This window comes from Gobio gobio (genome assembly GCF_949357685.1).
Source record: "Gobio gobio genome assembly, chromosome: 3".
In the NCBI taxonomy this organism is placed as follows: domain Eukaryota; kingdom Metazoa; phylum Chordata; class Actinopteri; order Cypriniformes; family Gobionidae; genus Gobio; species Gobio gobio.
In genome coordinates, this window is record NC_137099.1 from 44229023 (window position 1) to 44256059 (window position 27037).

Genomic DNA, 27037 nt, shown 5'->3' on the forward strand with positions numbered 1-27037 from the left:
GTGTTGCCAAGTCCGCTTTTTTCCGCGGAATTGGGCTACTTCTACACTGTTGCCGCGGGCTGTGTCTCATGTCCGCGGGTTGAAGCAAAAAAACACACATATTTAACCCCCCGAACGCGATGTTTACCAGAGAACCTCCCCGAAACGCGATTAGGCTAGTTTTGGGCTAGTTTTGAGTAACGAATGGGTGGGTTTTGTTGTGTAAACCTGGCAACCCTGCTGCCAGTGTTCTCTCGCGCAGCTGAACCGTGGCGCGTGTATTGCAACAGACGGTCACATTTTCCTGGGTTCTCTTCCGACCCCAGTACGTCTCGTGCTTTTATTTATTATGGGCTGCATATATCTACTGTAAATGCGACCTGGTTCCGCTCTGTCCCAAACACATATGCATAATAACATGCTGTATATAGGTAGTTTACATGATTAAAGTAACATTAAAGTAAAGATATGCCTCTAGCTTTAATCATTTAAATGTGTCTTTGAAGTTTGGGCAAAAACTTCTGGCAGCTTTAGTCGTTGTTTATGCACATGTACCTTCAAAATAGACGACTAGTTATACATTAACACTGCTGAAAGCTCCTGTATGTGAACCTTTTGCAGATAAATACAAGTACATTTTCGTTTACTATTGACACAAATCAATAAGTAAATCATACTCAACTATTATAGTAAACAACTTTTCCTAATTAGGCCTACTCTGTATACATTTTATGATGAATAGTATCATTATATATTATGTTTAAAAAGCTTCTTGTGTTCATATATTTCATTATAAAATGGCATACTATGTACACTACCCTTCCTGAAATACAATTAATATTGTCATCATTCATTGATTTCATGTTAAAATAATATACAAATTCAGTACCCTCTTTGAAATACAATAATCAGTAAAAAAGAATAATAAGATTAATCTGGGAAAATAATCGTTAGATTAGTCGACTAATCAAAAAAATAATCGTTAGATTAGTCGACAGAAAAAATAATCGTTAGTTGCAGCTCTAGCTATGATATTGCGCAGGTGCACTTGATGCGACGCTGTCAGAGCCAACAGATTCGTGTGTCAGACTAATTTCAGTGCAAAATAATCAGCTCAAAAACTATTTAATATACTGCAAATAGCCTAATATTTTTTTATGTTTATTTATAATTAATTTAGGCAAACAACAAGGCTACCAAGTACTGCGCACAGTGTGCAGCTTATTAATTTAACGTTTTTTTTTCCTAACGTCATTTTAGTCGATTTTTAGTCGAAAATTTCAGGACTTCAGTCGACCAAGATTTTCCTTGGTTGATTACAGCCCAACAAAACAGGAGACTTCAGGATTGGCTAGTCAATATTCAGGCTAGGGGAACTCATATTAATGTTGAAAAACCTCATAAAATGAAAATTTCATGCCATGGGACCTTTAAGTAGTTGATTGTATCATATTAGTTTCGATAAAGTGTATATTTTTGTTGCAAATATTATTGTTGTTTGGGATTTATTTGGTAAATTATTATTTGATATTTACCTTGATAATTATTTGGTAGAGGCTAAATTAGTATATCTAGCAGTGGTGAACATTTGTTAGTCAGTGCTGTTCAGCCATAACATCATGACCAGCTGACATTAGTTAGGGTTAGTTTTGTTTTGTTTTGTTTACTTTGTTAACAGGGGATATGTATTTTCTTTTTTATTTAGTTTTTTATTTAACTTTTGTTAGTTTCAGTTAACTTCCAAAATTTCATATGGACTTTGGAAATTACTTTCATTACACATGAACCCTGATTAGTTTTAGAAAACGAATGTTATTCCATGTGGTAGAAAACTAATCCATGATGACTGTCATTCATAAACATTTCTAGGCAACCAGTAGTGGGAACGCCCTCGCTAGCTTAACCATTAGTCACTGGCAACATGCAGTGACAAAGTGGCAGTGTGAACGCAGCTTATAGCAGCACAACCTAATATAAACTAATTCCATAAAGAGATATGAATATATAAAATATAATTAAAAAAAATTATTTATAAAAAAATCTTGTGATACAGCTTCACAAATAACACACCAGCAACTGCATCAGAATAACTATTTCCAAAAATAAAAGCATAATACACAATGAGCATGAGTTCTGACCCGTATGTCGTGTAGCAGGGCAGCAGCATTGTGAATTCCTGAAGGCACACACTTCTTATGTGAGGGCAGTGACTCCAACTTCCCTATCAGGTTCCACAACCCCTCCAGCTCAAAGGGAGTCAAGTGAAGCTTCACCCCTGGCCCACTAGGTGGAGAGGGAGCACTGTCATCTCTTTCCTCTTTAGTGTGGCCATTTAGTACCTCACAGCCCGAGCTTTCCTGCTTCAAGCCTGTGTATTAGTATCAGATAGAAGGAGTTTAACTTATCTGTGCTCATTAAAAGCAATTCTATGTGGATGTGTTGTTAATGTACTGACCGATGCCCAGAGAGTATTTCTGGAACTCAGGGATGAGGTATGATGTGTTGGTCATGCTGTACAGATAACGCTCCAACACGTACCAGCCCATCTCATAATAGAACGGATACCGGAACTTCACAGGCACCTGAGGACGACCAGAGACCATTACGATTTTCAGTTACATTATCTTCAGATACATACATATTTTCCTACCAAATTTCCAATAATTATGAGAAAAACATCACATTCTCATTACCGTAAAGGAGTAAGGAAAATCATCCTGTCCAGACACAAAGGTTTTGTTTTTATTAAAATCAGAAAAAAAAAATCAGTACAAGAAATACTGCCATGATTGTTTGTAGCATTAAAATGTATATATTTATTGGATTGAAGTAACAAAATGATACATTTCCCCTCTTTATTATGATGAGAATTGAGGTGTGATTATCGTTATCAAGATAATATAACAAAGCAAAATGGTGCAAAATGTTTACAAAAATGCAGCTTCTTTTTTCTAATGCAAAATGTATTTTCTTATTAACCCTTATTAACCTTTTTAGTATCAAATATGACCCAGAAATGTTCTTTTGAGATTAAAAAGACCATAATGGTCTAAACCATTCATGAGCTGAAACCACTGCAGTGAAATGTTGGGCTCACCCTTGTCCTGTCCTCAATGCTGGAGATGTGCAGTTGCATGGGGATGTTAAAACTATGAAGAAAATTCCCACCAAATACAAGCGTGTCCACTGGTGTGTACACCGCATGAATCCAACCTAAAACAAAACATGTAATTAAGAAAACTTAAACTAGGGCTGTCATAATTCTTCGATTTTTGAGTACTCAATAAAAAAATTTTTTTTATAGCAATTTACCAAGGTCAATTAACCAGATAAAATACCGGAAGTGGCGCTTTGCATGGACGACAACCCATGAACCGCATTATGAGACCGTTTTCTAAAGATGCACAATATATTACACCATTAAAAAAAATCATAATTAGCATAGTGCTATTGTGAAATCACAAAGGCTGTTACGTGCGTGGAGGTTATGCGTTTCGTCCAGTGGGTCACTGTAAAAGCTGTTCCACATGAACTCCGTCTCTGCATGTGCTGTTTGTTTGGGTTTCCAATAACATGAACGCATATAAAGTCTGACGTGCTTTGTGTTTCAAGCAAAGTGTTGCTCTGTTATTATTTTCATGCTTGGAGTGCATCAACAGCTTGGTTAAGCTTCATCTCTGCATAAGCTGCAAGTTAGGGTTGCTTATAATGTTTATCTGGGAACACAACATGCACCATTTCACCAGATTTGTAAGGTAAATAATTTATAAACCTACACATTGATATGTTTCTTAATATGCAAAATGTTGTTCATTGCGATTTCAGTGATTTTCTGAGTTTGTATGTTTTGATGTCCTCATGCTCTTGTTTAAGAAAAAAAGAGTAGCTGTAGCGTTTACACCACCAGGTCATGGCCCTCTGCAGGCCTTTGTTAAAATAAATAATGTACATAAGTGGATTATGTTTATCTTGTGTATATTAGATTAGGTATTTTTATCTTATGTGTGATACGTGACACGTAAAAGAAAGAAGGAAATATCATAAACGCAGAATCTTTCATGACCCAGAAAATGTGTTCTCATCTCATGCAGCAGAATAGAAGTGATTCAGTCAATATGCTGCATCTGTAACCGCACGAGAGGATAACATGAGCTGGAAGTTCCCGCTGACATGTTGCAAGCTTTGTTTTACATTACAACTGACATAACATGGAATACTCAAGACTCAGATATGCAAATGATTATGTTTTGACGTCACTAGAGGGAAATAATCTGATTTATTAATAAAGTCACGTAAAAGCGGTTTACTTGCATTGTCAGATTACTGATGTGCATGTAAACGGGGAAAACTGGTTATTTCAATAAGCCGATATTTGTGAGTTATCACCTTATATCAGTGCATGTAAACAAGGTCACTGTTATTATGTGTATATTTCGATTCATTTTAAAGGCTATTGTTCATTTAGGTCTATTTTTATCACCACATAATTTATCAGATTACTCGTTTACCAAAATAATCATTAGTGACAGCCCTAATTTAAACTAATCATTCAAAACTCAAACCATGAAAACACATGATAATCTCAGATATTACAAGTAAATATGCAAACAAAACAATCTAGTTCTCTCTTCATGTAAATGAATGTGTGTGCCTGAATATGCTTACCCGATGGAATAATGAACGTGTAGCCCTGCTTAAGCTCAATCCTCTGGCAATCAGTGGCCTTGTCACCAAGGAAGATGTCGCCTTGTTTTCCTGACAACACCCAGTTCTCATAAAGCTCCAGGTTTTGTGCCGTGGGTGGGATTAACCAAAACACCTGTAGCAAACACAGGCAATCAGGCTCATCTAGTCCAAAAACATTTTGGGCATTTTGACAGCAAACTGATTATCAGATATCAAGAACAACAGTTAAAGGATTAGTTCACTTTCAAATAAACTTTTGCTTATAATTTACTCACCCCCTTGTCATCCAAGATATCCATGTCTTTCTGTCTTCAGTCGAAAAGAAATGAAGATTTTTGATGAAAATATTTCAGGATATTTCTCCATAAAATGGAAGTCAATAGACCCCATACGGTTCAAGGTCCAAATGAGAGGTTCAGTACAGCTTCAAAAGGGCTTTAAACCACATCAAACGGTACCAGACGATCAATAAGGGTCTTATCTAGCGAAACGATCTGTCTTTTTTTTTAAATAAATAAAGTTTAAGTTTTATAAGCACAAATGTTCGCCTTGATCTGTTCATTGATGCACGCTCGTGACGTCACGTAATACACAATTACGTTGAAAAGGTCACGCTAGACGCAGGCGCAAAGACGTTTGAATAAGTGGATACGGTCCTCCTTCCACTCATTTGTAAACACTGACTCGGTACTTCCGCCTGCGTCTAGCGTGACCTTTTCAACGTAATTGTGTATTACGTGAAGTCACGAGCGTGCATCACTGAACAGAGCAAGGCGAGCATTTGTGCTTATAAAACTTAAACTTTATTTATTTTTAAAAAAAAGACCGATCGTTTCGCTAGATAAGACCCTTATTGATCGTCTGGTACCGTTTGATGTGGTTTAAAGCCCTTTTGAAGCTGTACTGAACCTCTCATTTGGACCTTGAACCATATGGAGTCTATTGACTTCCATTTTATGGAGAAATATCCTGAAATCTTTTCATCAAAAATCTTCATTTCTTTTCGACTGAAGACAGAAAGACATGGATATCTTGGATGACAATGGGGTGAGTAAATTATAAGTTTATTTGAAAGTGAACTAATCCTTTAATTTGGCATTATCAATGAGCTCAAGTGTCTATGCTAAACTCGTATCACGATTTCAGCATGCACACTACCGTTGGAGTCAGTAACTTTACAATAAATTCCAATTCGTTAACTTTAGTTAATGCATTAAATAATACTAACAATGACCAATAATTTGTTAGTCATTTATTAAACTTTGTTGATGTTAGTTAATCAAATACAACTGTGTATTGTTAGTTCTTGCTAGGTCAGGACCAATTAATCCTACTTCATATACATTTCAATAAAATTATAATCATATAAAACAGATACAACTTTTTAATTTAATAAACAGAAAAAGTTTAAATTAACATTAAAAGGTGAAAAAGTTAGTGTGTTAGTTCAGGTTGACAAATTTAGTTAACTACTGTTGACAAATAGAACATTTTTGCTAAGAATTTATGGTAATTTTACAACAGTGACAGTAAAGAATTTCACATTGTTACAAAATGTTCTATTTCAAATAAATGCAGTTGAACTTTATATTCATCAAAGAATCCTGGAAAGATGCATCACAGTTTCCACATATTAAGCATCAACTGTTTTCAATGATAACAAGAAATGCTTCTTGAGCAACAAATCAGCATATTCAAATTATTTGACACAGAAGACTGGAGTAACAATGCTAAAAATTCAGCTTTGCCATCACAGGAATAAATTACATTTTCAAATAGAAAACAGCTATTTTAGTGTATTTTTGATCAAATACATGCAACCTTAATGAGTATAAGAGACTTTTTTTTTTCTAAAATATTTTTTACATCTTACCGACCCCAAACTTTTAAACAGTAGTGTATATGCACATAGTTTTCTGACCTTGCAGCCCCGCAGTATGTGGTACCACACAGATGTGCCTCCAAAGTCTATGTGAAAATCTGTGTAACAGCCCTGCACACTCATTAGGCAGTACCTGCACACAGAACAAGCTAATTTAAAATGGGGGAAGAGGACGGTTTTGTTAATAAACAAAGAACAAAGAGAGCTGGGTGAGAAACGGGACAAAGTTAATTAGGATAGAAAATGGAACAATACAGAGGACTTATTTCCTGGTGATAATGGAATTACCCGTGTGTCTTTTTTATGCAATCAAACAACATGATTTTGAGATCAAAAATAACTATTTCAATTAAAAACAAAATAGTAGATTGCAAATAAAGGGATAGTTCATCCAAAAATGAAAATGCTGTCATCATTTACTCGCCCCCATGTCGTTCCAAACCTGTAAGACTTTCATTCATCTTCTGAAAACAAATTATTTTTTAATTTTTTCATGAAATCTGCTTCAAAGCTTTCTTTCCCTCCATTGACAGCTATACAACTACCACTTTGATGCTTCAAAAAGAGATATGAATTGAGCTGTTTAGTCCAAATTTTCGTAAAACACTTGATCACTTGAGGATACCCTAACCCTAACCCTAGGGGTGGGCGATATCTCGATATTTAAAATATATCGAGATATTTTTTAAACACGATATGGATTTTGACATATCGTATATATCGATATATTGTTTATATTTAATTCTGAGTCCGCCACTTTGCTTGTTTGCCTTCTCTGTGCTGTGCTCGCGCCCGCTCGCTCGCCCCCCGCCTCCTTGCTTTTGTTCCCCCTCCCCTCGCGTGTTGTCATGGCGGCATCCGCAACCAGCTCGGAGGCTACAGAACTCGTCTTAAAAACAACTGGCTCCATTATATGGAGATACTTCGGTTTTAAGGCGTCGGACGAACAGCAGACAGATGTCTACTGCCATGAATGCCGACAGTTGGTTCTCAAACACTTGATCCAAGATACAGTTTACCTAGGCAGCATTACTTTGCGAGACAAGAACTCCCACGACTGTACACTACGGAGAGAGAGCGGCTTGCTTGCTGGAGAAGGTTACTTACTATGCCCTTGATTTGAGTTGTTTTATTTTTGAATGAAAATTCATTATTTGCATGCGTTTTAAAGCCTTGCGCGTAGGGCACCATGTGCTTCCCAGAGCGCGCGCACTAAAAGCCTGTCAAACAAGTGATTACTGGACTAAATCTTGATTACTGGTTAACTTGATTACTGGTTAACTGATTACTGGTTAACAATATACAGACACACGCCGATTTTACTTTCACTTTAGACATAACCGACTGTGTTTATGTTAACCAGTAATCAAGATTTAATCCAGTAATCACTTGTTTGACAGGCTTTTAGTGCGCGCGCTCTGGGAAGCACATGGTGCCCACCATGTGCTTCCCAGACAGGACAAATCGGCGTGTGTCTGTATATTAGATGCGTGAAAGTCTTAAATTGACAGCAGGGCAGCCTAGTGAACACGCTGCCGCTTGTCCTTAAAGGGACAGTTCACTCTAAAATGATGTCATTATTTACTCATTCTAATGTTGTTCCAAACCTGTATTAATTTCTTCTGTTTAACACAGACAGCTGATGGTAGCGATTGACATTCATATTATTATTTCCTACAATGGGGACCAGCAACTGTTTGGTTTCCAATATTCTTCAAAATATATGTTATGTCCAACAGAAGAAAGAACTTCATTCAACTTGAGCGCGAGTAATCAATGACAGAATTTTCATTTTTGAGTGAACTATTCCTTTAGTGGTTAATAAAATAACAAAAGACAAAGACAAAATCACTCACGGCTCTTGACTGAAAAACGAATACAGTAGCTTTAATAAGAATCAATGTATATTTTATAGGGAAGTCTATGTAGTATTTTATTTTTACATTTATTAATTCAATTTCATACTTAAATGTAGGCATGTGCCGGTATCAAATTTTCATGTTGCGATTAATTGCTGAAGCTTTTTTCACGGTATACGGTATTATCACGATATTTTAAAAAAAGTTGCAAAAAGAGTGTTGTCATACTATAACAGGTTTAAAAACTTTCTTTTAACAAAAGAACCAAACATTTAAATACAATAAAGCAATACACAAAAATGTATAAAGTAAACAAATATTTGAAACAGATTAAAGTGCTAAAGAATTATAAAGAACAATAGGTAACACTTTACAATAATGTCTCGCCAGTTAATGCATTAACATTAAAAAAGAGCGAATAGCTACATTTTTACAGAAGTTATTCTTCTTTGATAATGTTAGTTTAAAAAAGCAACTGTTAGTGTTAGCTCAGGTCCATTAAATAATACAGTTACAACTTTTGATTTTAATAATGTGTTATTAAATGCTGAAATGTACATTTAACTAAGATTAATACATGCTTTAGAAGTATTTTTCATTGTCAGTTTGTTAATGAATGAACTAATGTTAAATAATGGAGCCATATTGTAAAGTGTGTGATTGAACAACAGTCAGAACATATTCAAACAATATCTAAGGCATGTAATTTAAAACTTAAAAAAAAAAAAAGTCTTTAAGTATTAGGTTATGTGATGATGAGCACCGGATTGTGATTACTGGGGAAACGGCTGTATTTCTGCTGTTCCATCAGCGCCCTCTGCTGTCTGAAAGTGAATGTGCACTTCAGTGTGTCTTCACGCCTTCCGCCATGTGCTCGGCTCATGAACGGTCTGTTTACATCAGTGCGCGTTTCTCTTTGACGCGTTGTTCATTTTAAACGGTTGATGGGTAAAGTATTCTTAAAATACATTATAAAAATCGGAATAATTCGTAATAAATAATTATTCACGGTATTTTGAAGTGCCCACGATAACAATATTGTGCATGTTCATTATTGCGGTATATCGTATTACCGTTTACCGGCACATGTCTACTTAAATGCTGCTGTACAGCTCTGAGCTGCCAGTGTAAATCTTTATAAGTACACTAGGAATGTGTACATGGTTTTTTAAAAGTAAAGTTTTAAGTTTAAGTAAGGTTTTTCAAGTCTTTTAAGTAAAATAAAGAAAGAGTATTGCAATAAAAAAATAGTATTTTTTTCCTCCTTAAGCTCTTGCTGTTCGGCTAAGAATAGAATAGCAAAAATCTGTTGCGACTAGCCATCAGAACCGAACCGAACCGAAAACCGTGGAAACAAAACCGAGGTATGTATTGAACCGTGGACTAACTGTATTGTTGCATCCCTACTTTGTTCCTACATGAACTGCCTACCTCTTTGCACTTTGCATATTTGTTTTTGCAGTAGTTTTTGGGGGGTTATTTTTCAGGTAAAGATATCGAGATATATATCGTATATCGAGATATAGCAAAATATATCGAGATATAATTTTTGCTCCATATCGCCCAGCCCTACCTAACCCCAACCCTAATTTAGGCTTTTATTCACATAAACATTGATCAGCGAACATAAGAAGCTCAACCAAATCTGCTTGACGTGCGAAAACAACCTAACAGAAGATCAAATGTGCCATGTAACACTCAGGAATTAACCTCATTGGTTGAGCTTCTGTTTACCACAACTGATGTTTGAGTTGATTAAAGTATATATATATGTGAATAAATGCCTAAATTCAATCCATTTATATAAAGCGATCGTGTCTCTTCAGAAAATATTAGATTCATTAATAATTGATTCATGTTTTAGTTTTACGATCTCTTTGTGAACTATCCCTTTAAGAAGTATTTGATAACAAAACTTTGTCTAGTTTAAATCACACACACAAATCTGTTCTGCTGTCATTGTTTGCGGAAAAAAAAACGTTGCTTAAAGTTTTGAATTTAAGAGAAGCTGCATTCTAGTGGGTGGTATCTAACCACCAAAATGATAGATCTGTTTCTAATGGTAACTCTCGCTTAGCACAATATTTTGGCCACAGCCACTATAGCACTCCTGCAGTGAGTCTGACATGGAGCAGGGTTGTGGCATGGAGAACAATTCATTGTAAGCCATGTGCAACCATGTAAGAACACTCTGAAGTGCATGCAGCTAGACTACCAGTTAACTTTAAAAGATCTCTAGTTGCCTGGGCTTTTGTTGTTGTTCACATTTACTGCATGCTATTACTATGACAGTCTTATTTAAACTTGACCCATATATCATTTGAAGAATTTAGGATTTAGATATGATATTGATTTGATATTGACCTCTGTTTATGATAAAAACGGTTACAGGGACAGTAATTTTATTCTGTCAAGAGTGCACATCAAACATGCAAAACCAGTGGTTATTGATACTTCGTAGAAAATAATGAGACACGCATATTCAATTGTGTCTGTTCCATTTTATTTGTGATCGCACTAAACAATAATATATTTCTGCTCATTTAATTCGCAAACAGAAGTTATTAGAAATCTCAAAAAAAAAAAAAAAACTCTTAGATGTTTAATTAAATTAGTTTTGATGTGTAAAATTTTTGCTAATTTTAACTATGCACGTGTTACCAGGTAGGATTAAATTACATGATGAATTTTGGCAAAATAATTCACACAAGGTGTGTTTTGTTTTCTAGAAAGACATTTTAAAATGTGGACAAATGTATATTAGGATCAAACGGACATTTTTGAGAAAGTCTGCGCCGAAAGTACAGCTGAAAGCGGGCGTCATCCAGGCGCAGCTCCTGGAGCGCCTCGAACATGCGTCTATTTCGCTTCAAACACTCGCTTTATACGCACGAGTGGATTCAAAATGTTCAAGTGTCCAACTAGACACGATAGACACAAATTTGACGCTCTATTCGCATTCTGTGTATGCAGCATTAAACTGCAATTCATTGACTCGCCTGCATAATTAAGGGCGTGGCCACTTTGAGTGACAGGTAGTTTGCCACTGCTTTTACTACTAGCCGTTTGTCTGCTGTCTGTTAGTCATCATGTTACCTCAGCTCTAGTCACGTCCCACCTCTTCAGAAACCTTCAGGTGACATCCATATTTTTTTTTTAACAGTCTATAGTTGGTAGAGTCAAATGTAATAAAAATTTGGATTTTGTTAGGTCATTAGCATGTGTCATCAGCCAGTGTCTTATTTAATTCTCCCTTGAACATGGCTGAGAAAGACTGATCCGAAATGACTTGGCTTAGCTGCGTTATGTTGAGTTACATAAAAGGTCCATAAAATTGTTACTGTAAATGATAAAAATTTATAATTAATTAAAGCATTACAACGTGTTTTAAAATCCCGTGTTATATCTAACGCACTGTGCGATGCCAGATGCCTGCCATAATCCCGACTAGTGGCGGGTCCGAGTAGTGAGTGAGGCCAAATTATTGAGCTAAATGAGAGACCAATAAAAACAGGTCTATCACTCTGGTGCTTAGATACCGCCCACTGGAATGCAGCTTCACTTGAATTCAAAACTTTTCAACTCGCAAGCAACGTTTTTAGACTCGCAAACAATGACAGGAGAACAGGGAGCAAATTTGTGCATGCGTGATAAACTGCACAAAGAAAAAAGATTTACTTGCACTATAAAAGAGCACATTTTTTTGTTTCTTAATTACAGTATATGTTTTTGCTCTCAAAACAGTTTGATTGCATAAAAAGACACAAAGGTAACTCCATAGGTGAACAGACCCTTTTAGTTTTAAAGCCTTCACAAGTTGTGAAAAGAGATCAAGAATGAATAAATACAGACTATATTGAAATATTTAAGAAATGCTCACTTCTGCACTTTGGGGTATTGCATTTCCATGATAGAGTTTGTGGAATCTCTTTGCCTTTCTTTTAAGTGCCGTGGCCACATGTTGTCCACCCAGTCAATCATGTCCACCTGTGACAACAAGGTCAAAATGTTAGCTATCAGACTGGTTTAAATATTAATATTTGTGGCACATCAAAGCGTTAAGGTACCTACCGTGGCAGGTCTTTTGACGAGGCTCTCTAGTTTAGTGTGGCTAAATTCAAGGCTGATAACATTATAAAGCTTCTCTCTCTGAGAGGGAGGAGTCTCATAGTAGCGCCTCCACTGGGCCATTGACATCTCTGTGCCCTTCTGAGTTGACACATCCATCACGTCGATCATCCGCCGACTTCCTGTTAACAAAGACGAGCAGGGAGGAGAGGCTAAAGCATCCCAAACCAGCACCAAATTCAGCATTTCCATTACAAAAACACTTACCTACAAACAACTTCACATCATTCACACTGAAGTCTGAATCCGGCATTCTGAAATGGAAACATAGCAAATGTAGATTAGATTAAAATGTAAACATTAGTGCTGGGAATCGATTAAAAAAAATTAACTAATTAATCGAATTTTTTTCTGTAATTAATCGCGATTAATCACAAGTTTTTAATATTTTGATATTGTAATAATTTCAGTTACTCTCCAAATTAATGTAGAAACAATTTAAAGTGTTGTAATGGCATCTTTTTATGAATGAAGGCCAGTATCACTGATACTAATGTCTCTATGAAACATTAACGACGTTACATTACAGTATAACTGAAAGCTCCCAATTTCAACATTTATTAGGCTTTAAAAAAACAACTTTTAATTTATTCATTTTTGCCTGTGGCCTTCCCTGTTAGACATATACAGAAATGTAATAGTTATCAAACACCTTTCTTAACTGCATAAATAATAAATTAAATATAGATTAATCATCATTAAAGCTACACTTTTCTCTGTTCCCGTTGTTCTTTGATGACCATTAATGACAGGCATCATCAGTGCTCCTGTCACTTTAAGAACGGCCGCTGACGAACATGATGCGGATCTCCCGCGCTGTCACATTCATGGATAGGAGCGTGATCATGTAATGCTGGGCAAAAATGGATATAAAAACGGACGCTGCTTTATTTGCGTTAAATATTTTTTATGCGTTAAGCTGAAAAAATTAATCGCCCGTGTTAACGCGTTAATTTGCCCAGCCCTAGTAAAAATGTATACATATCCTGAAATATGAGAAGGAAGAAGACACAAAACAGCAATAGTAAAAACAAACAATCTGTGAAACTCAAAAGTGAGGTTTTTCAAAAAAGAGAGCAAAGCATATTAAAGAAAAAAAGACAAAAAAAGGACGATCTCTTACTTGATGCCAAGTCCATCAGGTCTCTCAAAGATGATGGGGTCCCGAAGCCCATATCTCTGGACATACTCATATGTGAGGTCTGAAAAAAACATGCAAAGTTAAATTACACACTCCATAAAGATGTGTATCTTTGATGCGTTCCATAAGAACTGCAACTCTTTATCACCTTTGCCCTCCATGCGTTTGACTCGGTCAGAGCTGAAGCGGCTGCTGTGCAGCTTCTCCTCCAGATCGAAAGTCCTCTTTCCATCGATCTCGTCGTCGGAAATGCCATCGTCTTGGTAACGCCGCCGCGTGCCAGACCGCTGTAAGACAAAGAAAAATCACACAATGAAAAACCATTGTCAGAACAACACCATTTCTCAGCATACATGAATCACTTCTTTCTAATAATTTATTGTACAAACCACCACAGCTTCAAATTTGAGCACACACCTACATTAGGCTGAGAGATGCACTTGCCCACAATCTCACACATAACATACACTAAATAACTCACACCCATCACGAGCACTAGCCCACACACAGAAACTATTAATAAAACCTCCTAAATCATGCTGATGCACAGGATTCACTGTTGAGAGTCTTGGAGCAGAACTGCTGGTTTGTTTCCAGCAGAAAACAACAAATGGCCACATTCTCTTTTCTGCTTAATATAGCATGTTTACATCCTTAGAGTACAGGTGAGTAGCAGTATAGTTCAGGAAGTTTCTTTAACAAGCTCTGTTCAAAAAAGTACAAATTCTAAAAGGTAGCAATGTATCATTCACAGAAAAGGAAGTTGCATTTATTTTATTTAAAACAAGAAGTGATGCTTTCAAAAATGCCACAGCAGAACAAGTGAATGTCAATGATTTCTACAACATACACTGCCATACATACACTTTTGTTTTTGATGTTTATGCTCAAAACGGCATTTATTTTATGAAAATATATAGCAAACATAGTAAAATAGTGAATCAGTGTCACATGATCCTTCAGAAATCATTATAATTTGGTGCTCAAATAACATGTTCTTATTATTATTGCATAAAAAAGTAGAATCTGAAATAATATTAGTTTGCAGTTAATGATTCTGAGATGCACCACAGCTCACCAAGAGCAGGTGAGTAACACACATACAGGCACACAATGAACAAAACAATAAGACCCTCCTCTGCTCGCCCTTGCCTCTGCCCTCAATGTCTCTATGGTGATGTGGAACCACTAGCCAATCACATGCTCCTAAAGCTCTGTCGTCACACCCTCTCAAAGAAAACAAGAAAAAAAAAAGAGGGGGGTAGAAAAAAAATCAATGAAATGAATTGGGCATGACTGTGCAGTATCTTAGGAAATGTTCTCCAAATCATTCAAATATCCTGATTGAACCATGTACAACTCTAAGAACAAAAGCCCTTTATGTTAGCACACAAAAGTCCAAACACACCAGCCAATTATTGGTCTTGTACCAAGTTAAAAACACGTCTCAGGACCGGTTCTGTTCCAATACATAAATTATGTCCTGTCTAGTTGCTGTTGAAAATTGCTCTCACAAACAAAGTCACCATGTACACCATGATCCTATTCTAACCAATCAGACTGCAGGGTACTGCCCAAAATGCAACTGTAAACAATCACAATATTAAGAACAGACATTTTTAAAGATGCAATTGTTATAAAGATCAATCAATGCTCAGTACTTAGGCACTTGTGCCCATCCCTAGTCAATGATGCTGCAGTTTTTCCAGGTTCTGGGCTTGTGCGCAAACCCTGCCAATCGGTCGCTCTCTGACGCTGCATCATTGCATCTTTCAATCTCTTCCATTCACAACAAAGATCTACAAACTGTCAGATCTCTCAGCAGCAAAGATGCATTTAAGGTAGGACAGTACAACCTGTGTCCCCACACTGGAGGGAGATCAAAACAAGAACACCTTCTATAGATGAAATCAATCAAGATGAAGTGGCAACTGATGCCAGGATTAAAACCTTTTCTGTGCCGTTCCACATGCAGCTTTCGATCGCCCTCTCTCCAAGCAAGGCCCTAGACCGCAGTGCGCTAGGAGGAAGCCCTTGTGGAGGGCAATGAGACACTACACACCTCGCACCTTCAGTGTCACATCTTCATCCCTCTGCTGGCTTTTCCTCTTCCTGCCTCTCCGTCTCATCAACAACATCCCCCCGTCAACTAGCGTAAGGATCTCCTGTCCGTTCTCCATCCCTGCATTTCTTCCCGTCTTTCAAAATGAGAAAACCTGCTGTCTGTTCTCCTCTGTCATCCTTTCGCCTCTGCAGTGCCCCCTCCCACTCCTCCCCCCGTTTCCGCATGTCTGATCACGTGGTCCGCTAAACCAATCTAATCGTTCGTCCTCCACTTCCCCAGCCTCTACAAAAACAGTCTGCTCACAACCATCTCTCAAATCCTGCTCACTCTCCATCACTGTCTCAGTAACTGCTCTTCAGAGAACTATCAGGGCAAATGTTACAACCAAACCAACAATATAGATTTCAGACCATTTTAATCGTATAGATGATGAATACTAATGCTTGATACATCTTGGCTGAGAGATCTTTTAATTTATGTGCTACAAATTCTCTAAAACCCAGCCTTAAACAATAGAACCAACGTGTGGAAACGTTTCTGCGTGCACAAGTCATTGTGTGTCAGCAACTAACATTTAACATCTTTACAACTGAGGTATTGTTGGGGTTAATCCAAAAATAAATGAATATTAATAATCACATGGAACGAAAGGGATATGTCAGTTTGGATCAAGAGAATTCGACCACTTTAACTGAAAGCAAGACCTGTATTATAAATAAAAAACAATATATAAGAACAGAATATTAATAAATTATTTATTGAATTTCGTGGTGTAGATGTTTTACACAGTTTTGATGATGCACTGCAAGCTGTGGAGCCGTTGGGATTCGTAACTGGCAGGTTTTATCGCAAGTAAACTCCACTAAGACATAAGAACAGTGTTAAAAATAAATATATTTAACTTCTTGATGAGGCAATGGAAAGACAGATATTGGCAAGATCTTTAACAAAATAGCTGTGCAAACTAGTAAATCTCTAGGTGTTTTTCCTCACCGTATCACTCATTTATTGCAAGGACACTTTGTTTTACAGATTCTGTTGTGTGACAATGGAAATGTTTTTAGATCATGAAACTGTAAGGGTCAGTGGTTGCTGGCATTTGCTGGTCACGTGGTCCTTCTGTCAAAAGCCAACATCTACTGTATTTATCCTTTCACGAGAGTGCCAAACTTGTCAAAGCTTTCAAGAAATCTTTAAATGACATCTGCTATATACAACATTTTAAACATATGGACGCATTAAACCGATACGGAGTACATAAAATGAAAATAAAAGTCGCACCTTGCAGATTCTTTATCCCACTCAAATGACAGCACTAGCGAACATTGCTGCAAACATTTCAACTGCTATGGAATTTATCAGCGAAATGCCATCAATTCAGAAACTCCATAGTAGACTAACGTTACCATCCTGGGCAAAACATTTTATTATCAAAGTGTCTAGTGTGCTGTACTTACCAGCCGCTTGCTGTAACGCGGTTTGTGATCGTCCATTGTCAGAATAAAGACTCACGAGCCGCCCGCCAGTGCACGGGCGAGTCGCGAGCCAGCGAACGTGATTATGTCAGTTTATCCCGTTAAAAATAACCGCCACAAATGTGCTCGATGGACACTTTATTACAGTGTCCGTTTGATCGAAATAACGATACGTTACATGAATACTGCCTGGATAAAAGAATCGCTGTTTTCAAATAACAGTTAGTTGAAAACTCGTCAGCAGCTTTATTCACATAAAAGCAGACATTAAAGCTACAAAATTATTGTATTAACGTTACATTCTCACAGCAACGAGAGTAAAACAGCAGGTCGGAATAAAAAGCTAGGTTATCAAGCTATGCGATGCTGAGGGGAGTGAACGAGCATCAGCACCAGCTAACCAACCGCTAACCAGCCTACAAACACTACGCGGTAGTACAAAAAAAAAATATTAAACACAAAACGATATGGGGTCTTGCTTATACATACGGCTTATATGTACAACGTCTAATATTTCAGTCACCCATGAAGAGTGAGACGAGAAATGAGGAGCGTATATTTATCGAGTAACATACGCTAATCCCTGTTCAAGTTTCAAATAAAACCACATTTCCATAAGACTTAAAGTCGGGCTCACAGTGGGGAAAATCCAGCGGGTAAAATAGTCCACGTGTATTGTTTACTATTAAAATGTGCACTCCGACTAGACTAGTCTAGTAACTTTTCTATTCTAAGTGAAAGTAAGCATTATTCAGAAAGCTCCACTGTGTGAATTCACGACAAAGTTAATGTAGTAGATCATTCGCCGCCATTTTCACATCGTCACAAAAACACCACGAAGTAAGCCCCGCCCATTACAGATTTAGCATCCAATCACAGACACATGCGACGCCATCGATTTTACTCCCATTGGTTAATGCCGCTGTCACTTCACGAGGAGGCGGTACTACGAGACAAATAATAGTACAAGTAACCAGACGAGCCATGCTCACATTGGCTGGAGTCACACGCCCATCAAATCATCTAGACAAAGATTGGTTTCCATGTGTTGAAAGCCTCGCGTTTACCAACCAATCAAAATGTAAAATATCAACACTCATTCAGCTTTACCAAAATGTCTGCAACCAAATTGTTTTTATTTTTATTTCTTATGCGCAATGTGATTAGTCAAATATAGCTTTTAAGTAGCCTACCTTAGATCTTGCGTGGCTTGGCGTCCCATCGCCGGCGGATGTCCAGTCCATGACTGCATATAAAGCTCTGGCTTGTGGCGTCTGGTGAAATAAATCTACATTTTCTTTCGAATTAGCCGAGTGTAACTTCACATAAGGTCATCGTGAAGTCCTTGACATTTCTTTGAATCCATTAAACTGTCTTGAAATACTTGAATAATTGTACACATTGAATTATTAGCCGTAATCGACCCCAGGTAACTCCGCATGGTAAAACTTTTCGTTAAACCCAATCGATCAGGAAGTAGTTGCTGATTGGTCAGCCATCATCTAACGCGCAGCGTCTCATTGGACTAAATTTCTGTCGATAACCACAACGTCATAACCAACTGCAGAAAAGTTTCTCGCATAAATAAACATTTATAATGATTTGTTGTTTTTAAGCATCGATGAAAGAACGAATAACACAGATTTTATACACCTCGTTCTTTTAATCACGACTACTCAGTCTAAACAATAACTCAAGTCAGACTACTGTAAAATTAAACTCTCCAAAATATACAGTACTACTATTATCACGTACATAAGAGAAAAATGAAGAAATACACTAAGTGCTATTCATCTGCATTAAATAAGTATCGCCAGTAACAACAGAACCACCTTTACTCATTGAAATTATTTTGACTAATACTAAATTAAAAGATAAAACATTTTCTTTCCAGTAAAGACTAATTGGGCACAACATATTTGACATTGGTAGTGTAAAATGTTTCACCAGTCAGTTACAAAAATTAGGCATCCAAAACAAAACATAGCCTCTTGTTTATCTTTTATCATCATATATAAGCTTTATCATAAATTCCCATAAAACTATTAAATAAATTAAAGGGATTTGTCATCATTTACTCCCTCTCAAGTTCCAAATATGTATGAGTTTCTTTCTTCTGCTGAACATAAAATAAGTTATTTTGAAGAATGTTCGTAAGCAAACAATTGACGGCACCCATTGACTTTCATAGCAGGAAAAAATACCATGGAAGTCAATGGCTACAGACAACTGTCTGGTTACCAACATTCTTCAAAATATCTTCTTTTGTGATAAACAGAAGAAAGAAACTTCTACAGGTTTGGAACAACTTAAGGGTGAGTAAATGACAAAACTTTCATTTTTAGGTGCTATACCCCATTAAAGCTATTTTTCATACCACAGCCCTAAAATTGACAGATAGCTTGCACATCACATTATACTATGATGCCTCTAACAATGCAAGGCCAACTGATAAGACAGGAAGAATGTAAAAGACAAAATGAGATAAACAAGCACGGGAAAACATGTTGTGCCAGTTTATGGTTCACCGGCACTAAGATGCTTCTCTTGATTCTTGATAGAGACTCTGGACTTGGTAGACTAGACAACCTCATCACCTGGAAAAGACAAGATATTACTCACAAATAGTCAACCTAGAGTATTATGAATTTAGATTTATGAATGCTTACCCTGAAGTTTATGTCAGCCAGCTATACACCAGAGAACCACCGATGACCGCAAGAATTGTGCAACACAGCATGATCATCATCTTCTTCTACAAAGGTGGAAGGGAGCGAACAGTGACAGCATCATAATAATATACAGGAAAGCAGAAAGGATGATTGGGCAGGTGTAGACAGAGAACAGACATATAGAGATGGGGGAGAACCAGAAACATAGAGAGAAGGAAAACAGAAGAAACTCAAAGGATGATGAACAATAAAACCTTCTGAACAAAGAAAATGCTGCAAGAAACATAAAACACTATCTGAGGATCATACAATAAGTAGTCTGCATTTTATTCATGAAAATAAACTATAAAGTGAAAGTATGTATTATTGTATTGTATTGTATGTGACGGTTGTTTTACTCCTCAAAATTTCCAAGCTCACCCTGCGTGCTTCCTGTTGGAACTTGGCAGCCTTTTTAGTGTCAGCCACAGCTCTTTCCACAAAACCCACTGACTGGTCCATGTTGCTCTCAATCCTGTCAATCATACTTCCCTGTTGACAGATGAGAATAAAATGCTAAAGATATATAACAGACCGGTGTTCAACCAGCAGCTGTAATAATAAGGCCTCCAAATTGGGCCAATATCTTAGCTTTATTCTCCAGAAAAGACAAACACATATACCTGATTCTCCACTAGCATTGCAATGTCCACAAACATGTCATGCAACTCTTTTATGCTGCTCTCCAGTCGCATAATATCTTTGTGTCGTGCCTCAATCTCACTTAGTGCCTGTTTTGATATCCCAGAGTCCATAATCTATAAAAAAGGAAAAATAGTTGTTTAAATAATAAACACACACTACTGTTTATAAGTTTGGGGTCGGTAAGAGTTTTTTAAAGTCTCTTTTGCTCATCAAGGCTGCATTTATTTGAACAGAATACAGTAAAAAAATTTAATATTGTGAAATATTACTATTCTAATCACTGTTTTCTATTGTAATTATGAAGAGTTCAGATGCAAAAGCCTCTAAAAGCCACTTTGGTCAAAAATGAGATAATACTGAGTGAATGCTCTCTGCATATAGTATACGTTCATAAAATACTTTCACTTCAAAGACACTAAATCCCAGCCTCAGCCCATTCAGAAGTACCAGTACTGAGGTAGAAACCTATACATAGAAGCCTGACAAAACTGCTTATTTTAAAGAAAAACGTCAGACGGACTTAAGAGCCTTTTGCATCTGAAGTCTTCATATTTTTAAACATTTCCTGTAATGGCAAAACTGTCAATTCCGCATCATTACTCCAGTCTTCACAATCCTTCAGAAATCATTCTAATGTGCTGATTTGCTACTCAAGAAATATTTCTTATGATTATCAATGTCACAAAAAGTTGTGCTGCTTAATATTTTTGTGGAAACCATGATATAGTTTTTCATGATTCTTTTATGAATGGAACATTCAAAAGAACAGCATTTATTTGAAATAGATATTTCTTGTAACGGAAGTCTTTACTTAGCCTGGCTCCGCCCTCCTACGAACTTCCGTTCAATTTTCATTTTCCTTCAGTACTCCGTCTGGGATTGCGGTATATTCTCTGGTTTTCTTCGATCAAATTTTAACCGGTCCAATCAGCGAACAGAGGGAGTGGCTGAGAACGATGACGTTGATGTCGTGCGCTAATTTGAGATGACATGCTTCACGACCAAACGTTAGCGATTGGTTATGGCAGATTCAGAGTGACTCTGGGCAGATCCAATAGTTTTAAAGGGATAGTTCACCCAAAAATGAAAATTAGCCCATTATTTACTCACCCTCAAGTCATCCTAGGTGTATAGGACATTCTTCTTTCAGACTAATAAAATCGGAGTTATATTAAAAAAGTCCTGGTTCTTCCAAGCTTTATAATAGCAGTAATAGTTGCTCTGTTTTTGAAGTCCATAAAAAAATGCATCTGTCCATCAAATAACGTGCTCCACGTGGCTCCGGTTGTTAATAAAGGCCTTCTGAAGCGAATAGATGCGTTTCTGTAAGAAAAATAACCATATTTAAAACTTTATAAAGTAAAGTTTCGGCCGACTGCCAGAGCAACTATTACTGCTATAATAAAACTTGGATTAGCCTGGACTTTTTGTAACATAACATTTTATTAGTCTGAAAGAAGAATGTCATATACACCTAGGATGACTTGAGGGTGAGTAAATCATGGGCTAATTTTCATTTTTGGGTGAACTATCCCTTATCCTGTCACTTTATCCACTACAGTAAAAGACCTGGGTGTTATATTAGACCGCAACTTGTCTTTCGAAAATCATATTTCATATGTTACAAGAACGGCATTTTTCCACCTTAGAAACATTGCTAAGCTACGTAACATGCTATCTATTTCTGATGCAGAAAAGTTAGTTCATGCATTCATGACCTCGAGACTAGATTACTGTAATGCTTTATTAGCTGGTTGTCCTGCATCATCAATAAACAAGCTACAGTTAGTCCAAAACGCAGCTGCTAGAGTTCTTACTAGGTCAAGAAAATATGATCATATAACACCAATTTTATCATCTCTACACTGGTTACCTATTAAGTTCCGTATCAATTACAAAGTATTGCTACTGCGTTATAAAGCCCTAAATGGTTTAGCTCCAGTGTATTTAACAGATCTTCTATCGCCCTACAATCCATCGCGCTCTTTAAGATCACTAAACTCGAGGCTTCTTGTCATTCCTAGGATATCTAAGTCCACTAAAGGAGGGAGGGCATTCTCACATTTAGCTCCTAAACTCTGGAATAGTCTTCCTGATATTGTTCGAGGTTCAGACTCGCTGTCCTAGTTTAAAACTAGATTAAAGACGCATCTCTTTAGCCAAGCATTCACATTATAATTACCTTTTATACTACAGTTAAATCGGATCAAAAGCATTAATATTCTGAACAGCAGCTATGCTAATTATTTCCCATCTGCTTTTCTGTTGTGATCTCGGGACACCAGTCCCGAGGTAAATAGTTTGTCAGCTCCAGTTTGTATCCAGCCTCTCATGGAGACTTCAGATGCCCCAACACCTGTGATGAGACGACTCGACGCCTGTGAAGAGACGACTCAACGCCAGCGTTGTTATGGCCTAAATTAATACATGATTGATTAACTTTTTCTAACATTTTTCTTTAACATTCTCTTTCTATCATTTTTCAATGTACATTTATGAAATGCACTTTCTGTAAAGCTGCTTTGAAACAATGTGTATTGTGAAAAGCGCTATACAAATAAATTTGAATTGAATTGAATTTGAATTTAAACTTCAACAGAGTTCCCGCCTTCAAAGAAGTAAACACTTGTCAATGGAGAGTGGCCAGAATCTCTGTACAAATGAAATGTACGAGAGACTGGTAGGACCAGGCTAATCTTTACTGTCACTTTTGATCAATTGAATGCATCCTTGCTGAATAAAAGTCTGAATTTCTTTTGTTTCTTTTTTTATAATACTGACCCCAAACTTTTAAACGGTAGTGTAAGTATCTTTTAGCTCAAAAACATAGAGACAAGTTATGTTGTTTCAACAAGTATACAGAATAGTACTCACTCCTGCTGTGAATACTGCAGCGTTCCCTCCTTCCAGCATTTCCTCCAGTTCCTCATCAGTAGTGACTTTGCCAGCTGTAAGGCAGAATCCAACATTAGCCTTAAACATGCATATAACATTGCGAACACTGATCTTTTGAAAATTTAGCATCCAATAAAATTTGCTGCTTGTCACTCACTGATCTCCAGCTGTCTTTGGATGCGCCCTTTGCTCTTGTCTTTGAACTCCATTTGGGCTTCATTGTATTTGGTCATCACCTCTACAAACTTCTTAGCAAGAATGGCATGCTAAAATGTAGGAGATAAACACTGTATGAATAAAAAACAACAACTACTCTTTGAAATCCTTGTGGGCTGGTATAGTGCTAGTGGTTACCTGAGATTTCTTTATCCGTATATCTGCTGAAGCCCTCTCCTCGGTGTTAGATGCCAAGTTCTGCTCAATGCCTGTCAACAAAATATATAAAGTCAGAATATATAGACAAGAGTGCTGTAGCATATTGTCTAGTTATTGCTATATTTTCATGAACAAGCAATGTAAGAGCTGAAAACTGACTTTTGAGTTTGTTGCGAGCATTGTTGGCCAGTTTCTTTATCTCATTAGTAACTGCCTCCAAATCATCCTGCGTCTCTAGTTGAGAAATGAGATGAGAGATATTTAAAGCATGAATACGGCGAGGAGACAACAGAGAAAAATTATAAATAACTTGAAAATAAAAATAAAGGTAAAAATGATCAGACTAACTCTGGTCGGATGTAGCTGCAGAGAGGATGACAGAATACAGTCGCTTTATCTCGCCAATATTTTCATCAACCTTGTCTATACTGGTGCGGATTTCCTCAATCTGTAGAAACACATACAGAAATTGTGACCTTCAAATGTCTGTTTTTATTTTCTTCCAATATAGTTAATTCACATATACCTGAGCGAAGAACTCATCCATAAATTCTTTGTTTTCCACTGGAATTTCCACATCATCAGGAGCTTGATCCGACTTCTATTTTGCCATACAGGAACAAAGCAGAAAGTTTATTAACTTGGCAGAAACAGTGCTTTCTCTCTGTAAAAACATATTAAACCAGGCGTAACTGGTTTAAGTTGGTCTCCCAGGCTGGTCAAGCTGGTGTTTAACTGGACGTCCAGCTGGTCTCCCAGTCTGACCAGCCAACAGATGTCCAAGCTGGGTGACCGACTAAGATTAGCAAATTACTAGTCTTGTTTAAGATTTTTTTCTCAGTAACCTATACTTGTTTTTGTTAGTTAACATAATAGAATCCATTGTAACTTATCTTCAACATTTCAACAGCATTTAATTTTTCACAGAATTTACTAAGGAAAACAGACATTGTTATTGATATTTACGTGGATGCTCACCCATCTCAACTATCAATGTCAGACGTGTTTCTACGTGCTTGAATTAACCGTGATGGCAGTTAATGTGTCATTTACCCGTTAACCTATTTATAATAATTAGTGTAATTATTGTCAGTTAGATAATCTACGCGTAATTAACCATAACTCTCTACAATGACCCACTTAGTCGATATTGAGCTCAGGACCTCCCAGGTAGGTCAAACAGTAGCAATTCAGTCCCCAGACCGCCGTTTGAATCATAACTCATTAGAAAAAAATATCTTACCGCTTTTAGTTGTTCCAGTCGATCCTTCATCTTCGGTTCAATGCAATATGAGACTTATAAGATTTCAAATAGCTGTAATAGTCACTAAAAGATCCCAGAGACGCTGTTTTCAGACTGGATAACTAGAAAACATGTTAACTACAGTATGAATGCTCCCAGTTAAGAATTCAAATAGAATCGTTTTGGATTATCGTTTTAGACAAAAAATATTCTATGTTAACTCAAAAATATTCTTTTTTTTATTGCAAAAAAACAAACAATATGGCAGTATCGCTTCTGTCTTGTAGTTGTCCTAAGCCTATCCTCTCAGAGCGGATTAGAGCAACAGTTGTATGCCGGGTAGCTAATCTTCCTCTACTGAGGTGCTTCTGTTTCTCCATTAACTCACAGATCGATGCAAACAGCGCTTGACAGATCGCACGCAGACGACGTGCTGGCTACAGGACTTCCCACATACTGCAGGACTAGAGGTGACACTTAAAAATCAAATTAAGGAGTAATCAATTCAAACATAAAAATGGAAATAAATTATTTACTTTTTAAAACAAAGTAAAACTGTTTAATTCAAGTTTTAAAATATAGTCAATATTATTATTATTATTTTTAAAATGGAAAATAAATGGTCATATTTAAAACAATTTAATTCCACCCCAAAAAAAGTCTGGTTGGAGCAAGTTGAGGGACTTTTGAAGTAGGCCTACTGAAAAAAAATGAAAATCGATTTGCTTTTTAAGCAGTAAGTGAAACGATATCACACAATCCAGATTTGTAATTAATTTTGTAATTCAGGCAAGAATTGAACAGCTTTTACACCCTTAACAATTAAGGTGCCAGGAAGAACCTTTTTGTGAAAGGTCCTTTAAAGAACCATTATTTCTAACCATTTTATAGTCTAGAACCTTTTGTGCAATGGAAATGTTCTTTGGATATTAAAGGTTCTTCATGGAACCATACACCCAGCCAAAGAACCTTTATTTTTAAGAGTGTATATTTTTTCTCTATAAAAACAGTTTTGTGTGTCACAAAGCAGTATAAAATACACTAAATAAATATGAAAAAATAATAATAATAATTTCTAAACAGTACCAAATTAGGGTTCTTCAGGTTGTAACAATAGCAGAACCCTTTTTATAAGGTTCCATAAAGATCCATGCTTAGAAAGTGCTATGGAGGAGACTGGGTATGGGTTGTTACCACACGGGGAGACGTGTAACCACCAATTCCACCAATCAGGGATAAGCTATAGGAGTCCTATGATGATTTCAGTTTTTGCTCACTTACTCTGATTCCATATGGATGGTTAAGGATGGAGATGCAGATTAAATTTTTTTTTAAATGATTTAAAAAATGATTTAAAAAATGATTTTTTGTTGTTGACCAATTTTGTTACTTAAAGTTTTGCAGATAAATCATTTAACTTATATTACATTAAATCGTAGTTTCTCGGGCATAATTTGATTAATTTTTAACCTGCTAATTTCAATCCATTAGGGTATGCTAATATGGCTAGCTAAACAATGGCTGGCAGGGGTGGCGTGGGTTGTAACGATTGTAACATCTTTTTGGGTTGTAAAAAATTTTCAACTAACAACAGTTTATTTTTAACAATTTTACAAAACACCTAGCAGAGGTGTAAAGTACTTGAGTAATTTTACTTGATTACTGTACTTAAGTATTATTTTTGGGGATTTTTACTTTACTTGAGTACAATTAAAAATCAATACTTTTACTTTTACTTAATTACATTTTTTAAGAAAAAAAAAGTACTTTTTACTCCTTACAATTTTATTTACAGTCAAAAAGTACTTCTTTTTTGGAGATGACTCAATTCTATTTTCCCTTGCTATTATACCAAACCAATTGAATTGCGCTGATGCCCAGTGTAATTTAAATGTTTAATTTAAATGTATTTATTCTGCCAATGAGATTCATTTTCACATTCCATGAAATTGG

The 27037-nt window shown here is 36.5% G+C and overlaps 2 protein-coding genes across 8 annotated transcripts in view; both read right to left on the reverse strand.

The window, feature by feature from the left end:
- kdm2aa (lysine (K)-specific demethylase 2Aa) overlaps window positions 1–18719 on the reverse strand; it is a 34573-nt gene extending 15854 nt beyond the window's left edge. For 2 of the 7 annotated variants that reach the window (XM_079813101.1, XM_079813097.1), the window contains exons 1-12: window positions 18409–18688; window positions 13824–13962; window positions 13658–13736; window positions 12742–12788; window positions 12478–12656; window positions 12287–12393; window positions 6587–6680; window positions 4645–4798; window positions 3077–3192; window positions 2673–2696; window positions 2435–2561; window positions 2118–2347 (exon numbers count right to left, since the gene is read on the reverse strand). In XM_079813101.1, the coding sequence (XP_079669227.1) occupies window positions 2118–2347; window positions 2435–2561; window positions 2673–2696; window positions 3077–3192; window positions 4645–4798; window positions 6587–6680; window positions 12287–12393; window positions 12478–12656; window positions 12742–12788; window positions 13658–13736; window positions 13824–13962; window positions 18409–18459 (1347 nt within the window). In that variant the 5' untranslated portion in view covers window positions 18460–18688. Of the gene's footprint in view, window positions 1–2117; window positions 2348–2434; window positions 2562–2672; window positions 2697–3076; window positions 3193–4644; window positions 4799–6586; window positions 6681–12286; window positions 12394–12477; window positions 12657–12741; window positions 12789–13657; window positions 13737–13823; window positions 13963–15744; window positions 15902–17197; window positions 18042–18408 lie in introns of those variants that run through there. The other 5 variants (XM_079813098.1, XM_079813102.1, XM_079813099.1 and 2 more) reach the window with 5 other exon arrangements.
- A 142-nt stretch (window positions 18720–18861) lies between these two features.
- On the reverse strand, window positions 18862–25525 carry stx3a (syntaxin 3a). Its single transcript, XM_079813119.1, has 11 exons — window positions 25085–25525; window positions 24368–24442; window positions 24190–24289; window positions 24001–24075; window positions 23821–23891; window positions 23624–23732; window positions 23446–23519; window positions 20550–20684; window positions 20308–20418; window positions 19885–19970; window positions 18862–19812 (listed from the first exon to the last, which is right to left on the reverse strand). The coding sequence occupies exons 1-10, from the start codon at window positions 25112–25114 to the stop codon at window positions 19893–19895; spliced, it is 858 nt and encodes a 285-aa protein (XP_079669245.1). The 5' UTR covers window positions 25115–25525; the 3' UTR covers window positions 18862–19812; window positions 19885–19892.
- Window positions 25526–27037: the final 1512 nt, after the last annotated feature.

Coding starts and splice junctions, on each gene's coding strand:
- stx3a (XM_079813119.1), bottom strand. CDS start 25,114: ATGAAGGATCGACTGGAACAACTAAAAGCG. Junction 23,892..24,000: donor TGCTCGCAACAAACTCAAAA/GTCAGTTTTCAG, acceptor TTTTGTTGACAG/GCATTGAGCAGAACTTGGCA. Junction 23,733..23,820: donor TACGGATAAAGAAATCTCAG/GTAACCACTAGC, acceptor CCTACATTTTAG/CATGCCATTCTTGCTAAGAA.